The sequence below is a fragment of the Podarcis vaucheri genome (genome assembly GCF_965113315.1).
Source record: "Podarcis vaucheri genome assembly, chromosome: 12".
Lineage (NCBI taxonomy): Eukaryota > Metazoa > Chordata > Lepidosauria > Squamata > Lacertidae > Podarcis > Podarcis vaucheri.
The window spans coordinates 60,393,393-60,407,559 of record NC_138750.1 but is presented as its reverse complement, the minus strand read 5'-3'; the positions used below and the strand labels follow the sequence as shown (position 1 = coordinate 60,407,559).

The window sequence follows — 14,167 nt, the reverse complement described above, 5'->3', positions numbered from 1 at the left end:
TAAGAGGCTTACAACATACAGAAAGTTGTCGAGGGAAACGGCGAGAAGGCAGGGTTGCTACACAAAATCACAAGAACTCGAGGAAAGCAATGTGGGTGTTAGAGCTGCCCTCTGTTGTCCGAGTCTCTAGATATATCCGTTTAGGTAAAAGGTAAAGGACCCCTGGATGGTTAAGTCCATCACAGGCGACTATGGGGTTGCGGCACTCATCTTGCTTTCAGACCGAGGGAGCCGGCGTTCGTCCATAGACAGCTTTCCGGGTCATGTGGCCAGCAGGACTTAACTGCTTCTGGCGCAACGGGACACCGTGACGGAAACCAGAGCACACGGGAATGCTGTTTGCCTTCCCGGTGGAGTGGTACCTATTTATCTCCTAGCACTAGTGTGCTTTCAAACTGCGAGGTTGGCAGGAGCTGGGACAGAGCAACAGGAGCTCACCCCGTCGCGGGGATTCGAACTGCCGACCTTCCGATCGGCAAGCCCAAGAGGCTCGGTGATTTAGACCAGTGATACATCCATGTCCATCGTGTTAATACAGCAGTTCACCAAGTCAGCCATTCCCAGGTGGTCGCCCCCATAGATGGTATGGGGTGGTGGGAATTGCAACCTAGCAGACTCCAAAACCTTGTCTTAAGGACAGATAGAACAAAGGAAGACCCCCACCCAACACACAGAAGAGAAAGATTGGCCGACATGGCAGATCCAGAAATGTGGCCCCCAGTTAGGAGACAAAGGGAACTAAAATTTGTGCAATCGCAGGAAGTCTCAGCCGCATCGTCCTATAATCTTCTGCCCTTTAGTACACACTATTGAAGGCACAGCTGGACAGGGATCCAGGGAATCTGGTGCTGCTGCTACTGTCACTGGAGGCCTGAAATCTTCTATTCTAGGGGTTCCCAAATTCTCCCCCCCCGCCCCAGTTGCTGAGGGTCTTGGCTGACCACTTAAATGATTTCCACCCCCCGCCTGCTGCAGCAGCCGCAAAGTGCTGTGCTAGATGCTGCACGGTTTTAAATTGCATTGTTATTGCTTCCTCATTTTCTTATACATTGGACTACAATTTGAGATCGTAGAATTGTAGGGTTGGGACCCTGAGGGTCATCTAGTCCAACCCCCGCAATGCAGCTGTCCCATACAGGGTTCAAACCCGCAACTGTGGTGTTATCACCGCCGTGCTCTAACCAGCTGGGCTACGCAGGCTCCTGTTCCACAGGACTCAAAATTGAAAAACAATATAGGACACAAAAGAAGCAATCGAAATGCAATCGAGAATCATGAAATACAATATAGGAAATAAAAGAAGCAACCAAAAGCCGATTAAAAATAATAAAATGTATGTGCCATCTCCCCTGTTCAAAGTTTCGCATACACACCACAGAACACCCAGATGAACCTTGTGGACCATTGGTGGTTTGTAGATTGCAGCGTGAGAAACTCTATCCTATTCCAAAGCTGTAGCCTGGGAAGGTTCCCTTTCCTTAACAGGTCATTGCTGGCTTTCCCTGCCCCTCCTCCATACCTGGTGCTCATCATTCACAGCAGCAAGGTAGTTCAAGGTGCTCTGCATCTCCTCGGTGGAGAAGTTCCTGCAGAAGAACTCCTTGATCAGGCTGAAGAGGGACGTCTGCACCGTCTTGATGTCATCAGTTGCGACGGGCTTCTCCTTGTAAGTCCTGGGGGAGAGAGAGCAAGCGAGGGTCACCTAGAGGCGCTTGCTTTGCTGGGTCAAGCCAGGAGGTCCACATGGTCCAGCAAATTTCAAATCAATAGTCATCAATGCAGAAAAATATTGGAGAAGAGACTCTGCAGACACTTAAAGGTTGTGTAGTGATGTATGGAAGTGAGAGCTGGACCATAAAGAAGGCTGATCGTCGAAGAATGGATGCTTTTGAATTATGGTGCTGGAGGAGACTCTTGAGAGTCCCATGGACTGCAGGAAGATCCAACCTCTCCATTCAGAAGGAAATCAGCCCTGAGTGCTCCCTGGAAGGACAGATCCTGAAGCTGAGGCTCCAAGACTTTGGCCACCTCATGAGAAGAGAAGTCTCCCTGGAAAAGACCCTGATGTTGGGAAAGATGGAGGGCGCAAGGAGAAGGGGACGACAGAGGACGAGATGGATGGACAGTGTTCTCGAAGCTACCAGCACGAGTTAGACCAAACTGCGGGAGGTAGTGGAAGACAGGAGAGCCTGGCGTGCTCTGGCCCATAGGGTCATGAAGAGTCGGACACGACTAAACAACTAAACAACAACAAAGTTATTTCCACTGAGTTACCCAACATGGCCAACTTTCTCCAACATAGCCTTGCATTTTATTGCAACCCTGTTCAGGGAAGTTTCTAATGTGTGACATTTTAGTGTATTTTTGGTCTCTGTGGAAGCCGCACAGAGTGGCTGGGGAAACCCAGCCAGATGGGCGGGGTACAAATAATAAATTATTATTATTATTCCACCAAGTTTTCAGCAATATAAGGGGGTGACAAGAGCAGGTCAACAATAAATCACACCAAGTAAGTGGAGTTAACTCTTGCCTACATACTGTTTATGTACGCAATGTTTATGTACGCAAGGATGCTCCCCAAACAGTATTTCCTTCCTCTGTCCTCACAATATAAGAAGACGCTCCACACTCACCCGTAATAGGTCCTGATGGAGTCTAGGATGTACTGCACGCCATATTTCCTACGGATTCTCTGCTTGTGGTCCTTGATTACGTTTGACAGGTACTGGATGTGACCTATGAAGCACGGAGGTGGAAAGTGAAGGTAAAAAGAAAGGTAAAGGACTCCTGGATGGTTAAGTCCAGTCAAAGGCAACTCTGGGGTTGTGGCGCTCATCTTGCTTTCAGGCCAAGGGAGCCGACCTTTGTCCACAGACAGCTTTCCGGGTCATGTGGCCAGCATGATGAAACCGCTTCTGGAAACCAGAGCGCATGGAAATGCCGTTTCCACAGTAGTACCTATTTTTTAAAGTCTGGAACAAATCACCATATTTCTCGCACCATAAGACACACCTGACCATAAGACGCACCTAATTTTTAGAGGGGGAATGCAAGAAGAAAAAAATTCTTGCATCCCCCCTCTAAAAATTATGCATGCATGCAAAATTATGCATGCATGGGATGTATGCATCCCAGGCTCTCCTCAGCGCTCCCTTTCACAAGCCATGTGGAGCGTGGGTGCGGCGCTTGCAGGCTTCCCCCACCTCCCGGAAAAGCCCCCAAGAGCCGTACACACACTCCGTGCGACTCTTGCGGGCTTTTCTGGGAGATGGGGGAAGGGACTGAGGGGCTAAGCCAGAAGCTAGAACAGCAAGAGGGAGCGCTGCGCAGCGATTCCTCTTGCTGTTCTAGCTTCTGGGATAGCTGCGCAGCCTGCATTCGCTCCGTAAGACGCAAACACATTTCCCCTTACTTTTTAGGAGGGAAAAAGTGAGTCTTATAGAGCGAAAAATATGGTAATCCATTTTGCATTACTTTCTATGGGAAAGTGCCCCTTGGTTTTGGAATGCTTTGGTTTTGGAACTGACTTCTGGAACGGATTAAGTTTAAGAACCAAGGTACCACTGTATATACAAACTCAATGAAAGGGTGAGCTTGCTTTTGCTGCATAATCTTATTTATATTAGGGCTAATTTGAGACAAACTTTCATGTCCTCATCAACACAAAGAAGCCTTTCTCTTTTCTGATCGTTCATGTTTTTCCGGGTTTAAAATCCCTCTTCACAACAAAATGCCACGCAGAAGCATAGGAGAATAGCCAATGCTCTTGAAGAGAAGTGTGGATACTGCCTATGGTTGTATACCCAACCTCTCTACCTCTCTTTCAAATCAGAACCAGTGAAGGCGGTGAAGGTCATGTGTGAGTGCCTGGAGGTGGTTGGAGGATGGATGGCGCCTAACAGATTGAGGTTGAATCCTGACAAGACAGAAGTACTGTTTTGGGGGGGCAGGGGGAGGGCGGGTGTGGAGGACTCCCTGGTCCTGAATGGGGTAACTGACCAGCTGATCAGCCTGGGAGTCATTCTGGACTCACAGCTGTCCATGGAGGCGCAGGTAAATTCTGTGTCCAGGGCGGCTGTCTACAAGCTCCATCTGGCTGAGACCTTACCTACCTGCCTGCAGACTGTCTTGCCAGAGTAGTGCATGCTCTGGTCATCTCCCGCTTGGACTACTGCAATGCACTCTACATGGGGCTACTGTTGAAGGTGACCCAGAAACTGCAATTAATCCAGAATGCAGCAGCTATACTGGTGACTGAGAGCGGTCGCTGAGACTGTATAACACTGGTCTTGAAAGCTCTACATTGGCTCCCAGTACGTTTCCAAGCACAATTCAAAGTGTTGGTGCTGACCTTTAAAGCCCTAAATGGCCTCGGCCCAGTATACCTGAAGGAGCGGCTCCACCCCCATCGTTCAGCCTGACACTGAGGTCCAGCTCTGAGGGCCTCGCTGAGAGAAGCCAACTTACAGGGAACCAGGCACAGGGCCTTCTCGGTGGTGGCACCCGCCCATCAGATGTCAAGGAAATAAACAACTACCAGACTTTTAGAAGACATCTTAAGGCAGCCCTGTTCAGGGAAGTTTTTAATGTTTAACAGACTATTGTATTTTCTTATTTTGTTGGAAGCCGCCCAGAGTTGCTGGGGAAACCCAGCCAGAGGGGCGGGGTATAAATAATAAATTATATTATTATTATTATTATTATTATTATTATTATTATTATTATTATTATTATTTATCTTGATGCCATCCTATACTACAATGAAGAGAACCAGTGCCCTATAGGAAGCTGCTGTCTACCAAGTCAGATCATTGGTGCATCAGGTTCAATATTTTCTACACAGGCTGGTAGTGGCTCACCAGAATTTCAAGGCAAGGGTCTCGTCTCCCCCAGGCGCTTCCAGGAATTGAACCCGGCACCTTCTGCATGAGAATCAAGCGCTCTACCGCTGAACTGCAGCCTGCTGTAACACAGCCACACAAGCAACCTTCTCCTGGGTTGGGGCGACAACGCCCCGAACCAGCAGGAGCACTCGAGTTCAGGTGAACAGCTTCAACCATGCCACCTGTCCGTCCCTGGGGCTGCAAGGGCTGATCTAAGCTCACCCAATCGGACAGCAAAGTCGCTGTTGCTCCAGATCCGGAAGTCAAAGAGCAGGAACTGGTACAGGAGGTGCAGCAGAAAGTTGTGTCCTTCCGCGGCCACCTGCTCCATGAGGATTTGAGAAGCCATCAGAACATTCATGTCCATCGTCTGGCTGGAGACCTGCAGTGCAGAAAACATAAATCATTGCTGCCTGGTCTAAAAGAGGTGCAGCCAGGACCCACTTGGGTCTTCACTTAACCCTCCCCCCTTTGTTCTTCCATTCCACTCTGCAAATCCAACAGTACAGAAGTCTAAGCTGGACGCTCCAAGATTAGTCTGTGTGGTTTTAGATTAAGATTAAGATTTTTTTTGGGGGGGGGAATATACAATGAATTTACCGTATTTTTCGCCCCATAGGACGCACCGGCCCATAGGACGCATCAAGTTTTTCGGGGGGGAAATAAAGGGAAAAAAAAATTCCCTCCTAGGCGCTTGTGGGGCCGGCGGGGGGAGAAGAGCTCTTCTCCCCGCAGCCCGCCTTCAGATCAGGTCCGGGGACAGCGGGGAGACGCGCTGCACCTCCCAGCTGTCCCCGGAGCTTGCGAGGCTGGCAGCGGGGAGAACCGCTCTTCTCCCCATCGCCCGCCTTCAGATCAGGTCCGGGGACAGCAGGAAGACGCGCTGCGCCTCCCCACTGTCCCTGGAGCTTGCGGGGCTGGCGGCGGGGTCTCCCCACTGTCAGCCTCCAAACCACTTCGGGAGACAGCGGGATGGCGGCGTTCCGCCTCCCTCTGTCCCCCGAACTTGTGGGGCTGGCGCTGGGGCTCTCCTGAAGCCTGGAGAGCAAGAGGGGTCGGTGCGCACTGACCCCTCTCACTCTCCAGGCTTCAGCGAAAGCCTGCATTCGCCCCATAGAATGCACACACATTTCCCCTTCATTTTTGGAAGGGAAAAAGTGTGTCCTATAGGGCAAAAAATACGGTAAAAAGATGATAGGGATAACTTTTACTAAAAAACCGGAGGCATTTCTATTAAGTATTTTAGATAAAGAGATCACAAAAAATCTAAGAGAGGTATTCTTGTACGCAATCGCAGCGGCTCGAATACTTATGGCCAAGGGATGGAAAGATCACGAGGCTCCAAAAATAATAGATTGGCAAATCAAATTACAGGAATTTGTGGAGACGGCTCAACTGACTAGCAAACTCAGAGGAAACTCAAAGCAAAAATTCGCGGAAAAATGGGATGGTTATAGAAGATATGTTCAAAAGTACAATAATAATTTTGACTCTGTGCTAGCATTCGAGTGATAAAGGGACTAAAAGGAGGTGGACAGCAATTAAGGATTTATTATGTTTTCAGTATATATTGGAGAATTTATATGGAAAGGTTTATTGTTTTGTGTACATTCGATTGTAAGATAAAACATATGCAAAGGGACTTGACAGGAAGTCAAAGTTGAAGAAAAGATTTTGTAAGATAAAAGGGGAAAAATATTTACTTTCATTATTATTTTTTGTGGGTGGGTGGGTGTCTGTACATATGTGTGTTTTTGTATGGAATGTTTGGGAGGAAATAAGACAGTAAATAACAAATAACAAATTAAATATTGATGTATGTAATTTTTATTTCTTAATTATATTTAGTGGTAGTATGGTTGTATTGTTTTTTGTAACATAAAATCATTCAATAAAAATTATAAAATAAAATAGACTGTGGTTTATAAACAAGCCATATTTGTGTTTCTATACAAATAATTTAGATACACTGACCACTTGTGAACCTAACTTACACTCTCTGTGTTTTCTCACTGCTGTACGGAAAAGCACATGAACCTGACCTTCAAAGAGTTTGTAAGTAAACCACTTTCAACTCACCAAACGTGTGGTCTCTTTCCATGCAAAAGGAAGTGGGGAACTTTGGAAGCAGTTGAGAAGGGGAGATTTAACAGCCTATATTTCGACGCTACACTTTGCTGAACCTTTTGTGATATTAAATCTCCGCTGGGGTTCTCTCACCAAAGAATACTTGCCCCAAACCTGGACCCTGGCATCTAGGGAATTCTCCCTTTTATTACAGCTCGTATTTCCCCCTTTAACCAAAATGCACAATGCCAACACATTTCACCTGGAAAAGTCAGATACCCTGATCAATCTGGGCAAGTCTGGCGCCAGCATGGTAATCGCTTACCTTCTGCAGAAGCGCTCCGATGATGGCTGGCCCCTGGCATTGGACTAGGCTCTCCTGGTTGACTGGGTGACAATGGATGAAGTTCTTAATCAGCAGCAGGAAGGCAGCGACCCCGTTCCTTTCCAGTCTACCTTCTGTGGGTGGAGGGGGAAAGAAAACTGTTTTGAAGGAAAGGATCTTTGACCCATGGGAGAGGGAGGGCTGGCAGGAGCTAACAGTTTCAGGTTAAGAACGGACCTCCGGAACGAATAAAGTTCTTAACCCGAGGTACCACTGTAGTTGGTCAAGGGAGCCATGGACTCAAAAAGGTTGAAAACCTCTGCCACAAAGCTTTAATATTCATTAAAAGCAATAATTTAAAATGAGCCTTTATAGAGCAATGTGGTGAAGTGACCAGTGATGTTCAACAGAGGCTGACAAATAAATAAACAAACGGGTTTACACAAAACTCAGCCTGGATACCTCGATAACCGGAAGATTTCCCCAGCGGGATGACCATGCCCTGGGCGTTGCGGGAAGAGGTCAGCTCCGGGCCCACCAAGTCGTGGGTTTCCTGGTGGTCTTCTGACTCTTTCCTCTGAGACGCCACCTGGTCCAGGAGGGGGAGCAGCACCCCCATTCCACCCACACAATTCACCACGTCCTGCAAGAACCATAAAGCCCTGTGAGACTATCGGAGGGCTCTCCCCCAGGTTGGCTGGTTTCTGCACGTATCTGGCTGGTATTCACCACCGAATTCCAAACCAAGATGTGCTCTCCCAAGTCCTGCTAGTGCAGTGATTTGACTTCACCCCAGAAGGTGGACTCCAATGTCTCATGAGACAGAAAGGTGCCAAGAACCAGTTTTCCTGGGGGTGGGTTATGAAGCTTCATTGCTTGAAGGACAGGGGCTAGCATCTAACTGATTAAAAAAGGTAAAGGGACCCCTGACCATTAGGTCCAGTCGTGACTGACTCTGGGGTTGTGGCGCTCATCTCGCTTTATTGGCCGAGGGAGCCGGCGTACAGCTTCCCAGTCATGTGGCCAGCATGACTAAGCAGCTTCTGGCGAACCAGAGCAGCGCACGGAAATGCCGTTTACCTTCCCGCCAGAGTGGTACCTATTTATCTACTTGCACTTTGAGGTGCTTTCGAACTGCTAGGTTGGCAGGAGCAGGGACCTCTTCTGTCAAGGTCATGCTGACTATAATAATAAGGCCAGAAGGATCCTGGCTTTCACTTTCTCTTTCACTCTCTCTTCCTTCTGGTGTGGTGTTCTGGATGTACATACATACATACATACATACATACATATTTCAGATAAAAAGATAAAGGGACCCCTGACCATTAGGTCCAGTCGTGGCTGACTCTGGGGTTGCGGCGCTCATCTCGCTTTATTGGCCGAGGGAGCCGGTGTACAGCTTCCAGGTCATGCGGCCAGCATGACTAAGCCGCTTCTGGCGAACCAGAGCAGCACACGGAAACGCCGTTTACCTTCCCGCTGGAGTGGTACCTATTTATCTACTTGCACTTTGACGTGCTTTCGAACTGCTAGGTTGGCAGGAGCAGGGACCGAACAACGGGAGCTCACCCCGTCGCGGGAATTCGAACTGCTGACCTTCTGATCGGCAAGTCCTAGGCTCTGTGGTTTAACCCACAGTGCCACCTGCATCACAGCCTTATTATAAGTTATTGTAAATTTAAGTCAGCTGCAACTGGATTTCTGGTGGACTGTGCCAATCCTGAATGTATTGGATTTGTGACCGTTCTGCTCAGTTGCCTTCAGTAGCAGTAAATCTCTGCTGGATGAAGTATTAATTGCCTCTGGTCTATTTTTTGGGAATAATGCAATATCTTTAGGTTTCTACGCTGCTAACTGTACACTGGAATCTACTCTGGATCAATACTGAGTGGAATTTAGATGACACATTCCTCCGCTGTCTCCTGAGACAGACGGATGCCAGGAATAGTATTCTGCAACGCCTCACTGATGCAATGATAGTACATGGGTGCTTGGATTATACTGGGTCGTCTGCACATAGTTCTGCTTTATGGGCAATTCTGCGATGTTTCCCCAGAGGCATCGCTGACATCCGCAAGGGCCCTCTCGCACTGCGGCACATCGAAAACAGGACAACCCCCCCCCCCACATAATCCAGAATGTTGTCTTTGTCCATGGAGTTTTCTTAGCAGGGAGACTGGAGTGGCTTGCCGGTTCCTTCTCCAGGTGGATCACGTTTAGTCAAAACTCTCCACTATGACCTGTGCATCTTGGGTGGCCCTGCACAGCATAGCTCATAGCTTCTCTGAGTTATTCAAGCCCCTTCGCCATGGCAAGGCAGTGATCCATGAAGGGAATCACTGCCTTGCCGTGTTAAAGTTAAAGCCATGGTTTTCCCAGTAGTGATGTATGGAAGTGAGAGCTGGACCATAAAGAAGGCTGATCGCCGAAGAATGGATGCTTTTGAATTCTGGTGCTGGAGGAGACTCTTGAGAGTCCCATGGACTGCAAGAAGAGATCAAACATATCCATTCTGAAGGAAATCAGCCCTGAGTGCTCACTGGAAGGACAGATCCTGAAGCTGAGGCTCCAAGACTTTGGCCACCTCAGGAGAAGAGAAGACTCCCTGGAAAAGACCCTTATGTTGGGAAAGATGGAGGGCACAAGGAGAAGGGGACAACAGAGGATGAGATGGTGGGACAGTGTTCTCGAAGCTACCAGCATGAGTTTGACCAAACTGTGGGAGGCAGTGGAAGACTGGAGTGCCTGGCGTGCTCTAGTCCAGGGGGTCACGAAGAGTCGGACACGACTAAACGACTAAACAACAACAATCCAGAACGTTTGCAATATAAAAAGTGGCAGGATTTCTGAAGAAAGCAATGGCTCTGCGGTGACGGGAAGCAACGCACGATGAATGCATATGCAGCAATTGCAATGGGACTACTCTGAGGGAAAGAAGCAACGGGTGCAAACCAATGCACTCCGGTCTTCTCTGCAAATTAAGCTCTCCGAAAATTCTGCCCCCCCAGGGCCTACCTTTCTGACCGCGCCAATAGACCTAGAACGGAGTCAAGAGGTGGCCCGCCCAACGGCTGGTGCGTCACGACGCCCGTACCTTGACATCCCAGTTCACCACTTTGTGCCCAGTCAGCCTCCCGTCAAAGAAGTGGTTCGGGGAAAGGTCCAGGCAGATGTTGTTCTTGCAGGCCTAGAAAGTCACACGAGAGGAAGGGGAAGTGGAAACTTAAGTATAAAGCTCTTGCTGGTGGAACTCACAGACGTGGTGAAAGAAGACACGTCCAAGCATGTGGAATAATAATAATAATAATAATAATAATAATAATAATATATGATTTATACTCTGCCCATCTGGCTGGGTTTCCCCAGCCACTCTGGGCGGCTTCCAGCAAAGTATGAAAACACAACAATTCATCAAATATTAAAAGCTTCCCTGAACAGGGCTGCCTTCAGATGTCTTCTAAAAGTTTGGTAGTTATTTTCCTCTTTGACATCTGGTGGGAGGGTGTTCCACAGGGCAGGCGCCACCACCGAGAAGGCCCTCTGCCTGGTTCACTGTAACCTCGCTTCTCGCAGGGAGGGAACCGCCAGAAGGCCCTCGGAGCTGGACGTCAGTGTCCGGGCAGAACGATGGGGGTGGAGACGCTCCTTCAGGTATACAGGACCGAGGCCGTTTAGGGCTTGAAAGGTCAGCACGAACACTTTGAATTGTGCTCAGAAACGTACTGGGAGCCAGTGTAGGTCTTTCAAGACCGGTGTTATGTGGTCCCGGCGGTCGCTCCCAGTCACCAGTCTAGCTGCCGCATTTTGGATTTGTTGTAGTTTCCGGGTCACCTTCAGAGGTAGCCCCACATAGAGTGCATTGCAGTAGTCCAAGCGGGAGATAACCAGAGCATGCACCACTCTGGTGAGACAGTCTGCGGACAGGGAGGGTCTCATCCTGCGTACCAGATGGAGCTGGTAGACAGCTGCCCTGGACACAGAACTGACCTGCGCCTCCATGGACAGCTGTGAGTCCAAAATGACTCCCAGGCTGCGCACCTTAGGGCTTGTACCGCCTGTCGCTTCTTAGAGAGGGCTGAGGGATGCTCCTGCCTTGACGCTCACCTGTGGTGTGTAATACAGCAGCAATTTGCTGCCGAGCTCCAGGAAATCGCCTTCCGGCTTAAAGGGTGACGTCACATTTGGTCCCAAGGAGTAGAGTGCCTTCACTTGAGCAGGCTGGAGGACTTCGTAGAAGATGGAGACGGATCCCAGGTGACCCTCTAGGGAGGTGGGAACCCCCCATTCGGTGTCCTGGCTGCCGGCCACCGTGACCGAAACCACGCCTTCCCGGGGGGGCTGCGGGGGGATGGGCGTCCAGGCGTGGGGGGCCAGGGAGGCCGGGAACGATTGGGAGCGGTTGAGCGAGGGGTGGGATGGGAAGCCCAGGTCCGGCGAGTGGGACGGGGAGGGGTGGATGGCGGAGGTGGTGGTGGTCCGGTGGCCGGCTGAGCCGATGCAGCAGGAGGTGAAGGACTAGGAAAGAAGATTTGAAAATAAATAAATAAATAAATAAATAAATAAATAAATAAATAGGTTTATTTGCACGAGAAGCACCACTTTTTCTCCTGCCTTGTTGCAAATGCGGCGGCCAGCCACCCAGACTTTTTGCCTACCGTATTTTTCGCCCCATAGGACGCACTTTTTCCCCTCCAAAAATGAAGGGGAAACGTGTGTGCGTCCTATGGGGCGAATGCAGGCTTTCGCTGAAGCCTGGAGAGTGAGAGGGGTCGGTGCGCACTGATGCCTCTAGCTCTCCAAGCTTCAGGAAGCTATCCGCAAGCCTTGCAAGCTCCGTGGGAGTTCCCGCGGGCTCACAAGGCTTGCAGGCAGAAGCCTGCAGCCCCGGCGAGTGTCCGCAAGCCTTGCACGTCCGGCAGGAGGTCCCGCCGAGCGCGCGAGGCTTGGGGCGGCAGTTTGTCGCCCGAAGCACGGGGAGCCCTCCGGAGGGCTCCCCGTGCTTTGGGCAAGTGTGCGCAAGGCTTGGGGCAGCAGCCGCGGCGGGGGGGATAATTTTTTTTATTCACCCCCCCCCCCAAAATGAGGTGCGTCCTATGGGCCGGTGCGCCCTATAGGACGAAAAATACGGTATGCCCACTCTATAGCTGGGCTAGGTTGTTCGCTTTGAGCCGGGCCAGGGTCTCTAACCAAAGCACGGGGAGTTTGAGGCTGGCGCAGCGAAGTTGTGGGGTCTGCTAGAAAATGCGCCCACCGCAAACTCCACACACATCTGCCGGGGGGGGCTCAGGAGAGCGTTTGCAGGGTTACATCAGCCCCCTCCCCCCCAGAGTGGATAAAAATCAATGATTTTAAAAAAAATATCGGATTTAATTCAGATTTTTTTAAAAATAAAAAACCAACGTTTGGTCGTGCTTAGACTAACCTTGTGAAGAATACAGAGAACACAAAGATTAGATGGACTATGAAAGAACTTAAGGAAAGGAAGCGACTGAAGAACAGATGTAAAGGTGAATTAGACAACCAAGAGACGCGTGGTGAATGAGGTGGAAGTCTTTTATAATATTTTAACTAGGATTTATATATTGTAATGTTTGAAGTATGAATTTGGAATTGATTATGAAAAGTATTTTTTCTCTTCATTCTTTTTTTTCTTTTATTTTTCATCTTCTTTTCTAGTCTGCATTCTGGAAAGTTGTGTAGATAAATGTTTTCATGTACGGTTATGTATTGTTTCTATTTCTTTTCATTTTTTTGGTAACATCTAATAAAATTTAGTAAAAAAATAAAAATAAAATAAAGTGCTTTTGGAGGAGAAATGTCATGCTCTTCCATAGGTTTCCGTAAGATTATTTGGGGCAGTTTTTTCTAACAAGAAGGTATTATCACAGATGCTCATTTTTGCCGTTCTCAAAAGGGTGAATTTGAAATTTAAATTTGAAAGAAAACATGCCTTTTCTTCGCAGGAAAAACGTTATAAAATAAACATACAGTGTTGAGGAAGAAACCTTAATCCCATAGTTCCTTTGCACATTTATGTACGCAGAACCAACCCCTTGCCTCTCAAATGAGAGGTTCAATGAATAGATTGTTTGGAGTGGATTAGATCTGCACAAGTGGCTAAGTGTGAAGCAGTGAAAATGAAAGTGCAACCTTGTGAGCAGAATACTCCACAAGTCTTGGGATCTTTGTGTAATCATTGTGCAAGTTTGTTATTACAAAAATGAAACCTTTATCTGGTTGTAAATACCAAGATTACAGAATGAGTTCTTCTGTAAGAAAATCAAGTCTTACTGGGTAGTGATTTAAATCGATTTAATCAAGTCTTTCTGGATAAGTCTTGGGATCTTTGTGTAATCCTTGTGCAAGTTTGTTATTCCAAAAATGAAACCTTTATCTGGTAGTAAATACTAAGGTTATACAAGCAAGAACGAGTCCTTCTGTAAGAAAATCAAGTCTTACTGGGTAGTGATTTAAATCGTGATTTAAATCGATTTGATTTAAATCCAATCCACCTTGCTCCCTGCCGCCCTCGTGGACTACAATTCCCATCAGTCCCAGCTCGAGCGGCTGTGGTTGCGTTCCCTGCAATTGCAAACCCCCATCAAAACTAGGGCGTCCTTCCCGGAAAATCAACAACACGCTTTGCTGGGCTTACGAGGACAGCAGGGAACCTGTTGTAGACATGTTATTTCTATGTCCCAGTGTAGGAAAACATTGGTTCTTTTCCTCCTGCATTCTGGGAATTATTTCTATCCTCTCTTTGCTTCTAAAACAGACTATAAGGCCTGTTTATAATCAATCACGCTTCTCTCCCTCTCTTTCACGCACAAGGCTAAAGGTCTCTGCCTGGCACAGATCTTTCTGTATATCATTCTTTGCATACCACACTTGT

The 14,167-nt window shown here is 48.3% G+C and overlaps 1 protein-coding gene across 5 annotated transcripts in view; it reads right to left on the bottom strand.

Moving 5' to 3' along the window:
* NBEAL2 (neurobeachin like 2) overlaps window positions 1-14,167 on the bottom strand; it is a 219,421-nt gene that overhangs the window by 53,562 nt on the left and 151,692 nt on the right. For all 5 annotated transcript variants that reach the window (XM_082192090.1, XM_082192092.1, XM_082192094.1 and 2 more), the window contains 7 exons: window positions 11,380-11,790; window positions 10,370-10,462; window positions 7,738-7,918; window positions 7,276-7,409; window positions 5,106-5,265; window positions 2,634-2,736; window positions 1,520-1,673 (listed from right to left, as the gene is read on the bottom strand). In XM_082192090.1, coding sequence (XP_082048216.1) covers window positions 1,520-1,673; window positions 2,634-2,736; window positions 5,106-5,265; window positions 7,276-7,409; window positions 7,738-7,918; window positions 10,370-10,462; window positions 11,380-11,790 — 1,236 coding nt within the window. The remainder of the gene's footprint in view (window positions 1-1,519; window positions 1,674-2,633; window positions 2,737-5,105; window positions 5,266-7,275; window positions 7,410-7,737; window positions 7,919-10,369; window positions 10,463-11,379; window positions 11,791-14,167) is intronic.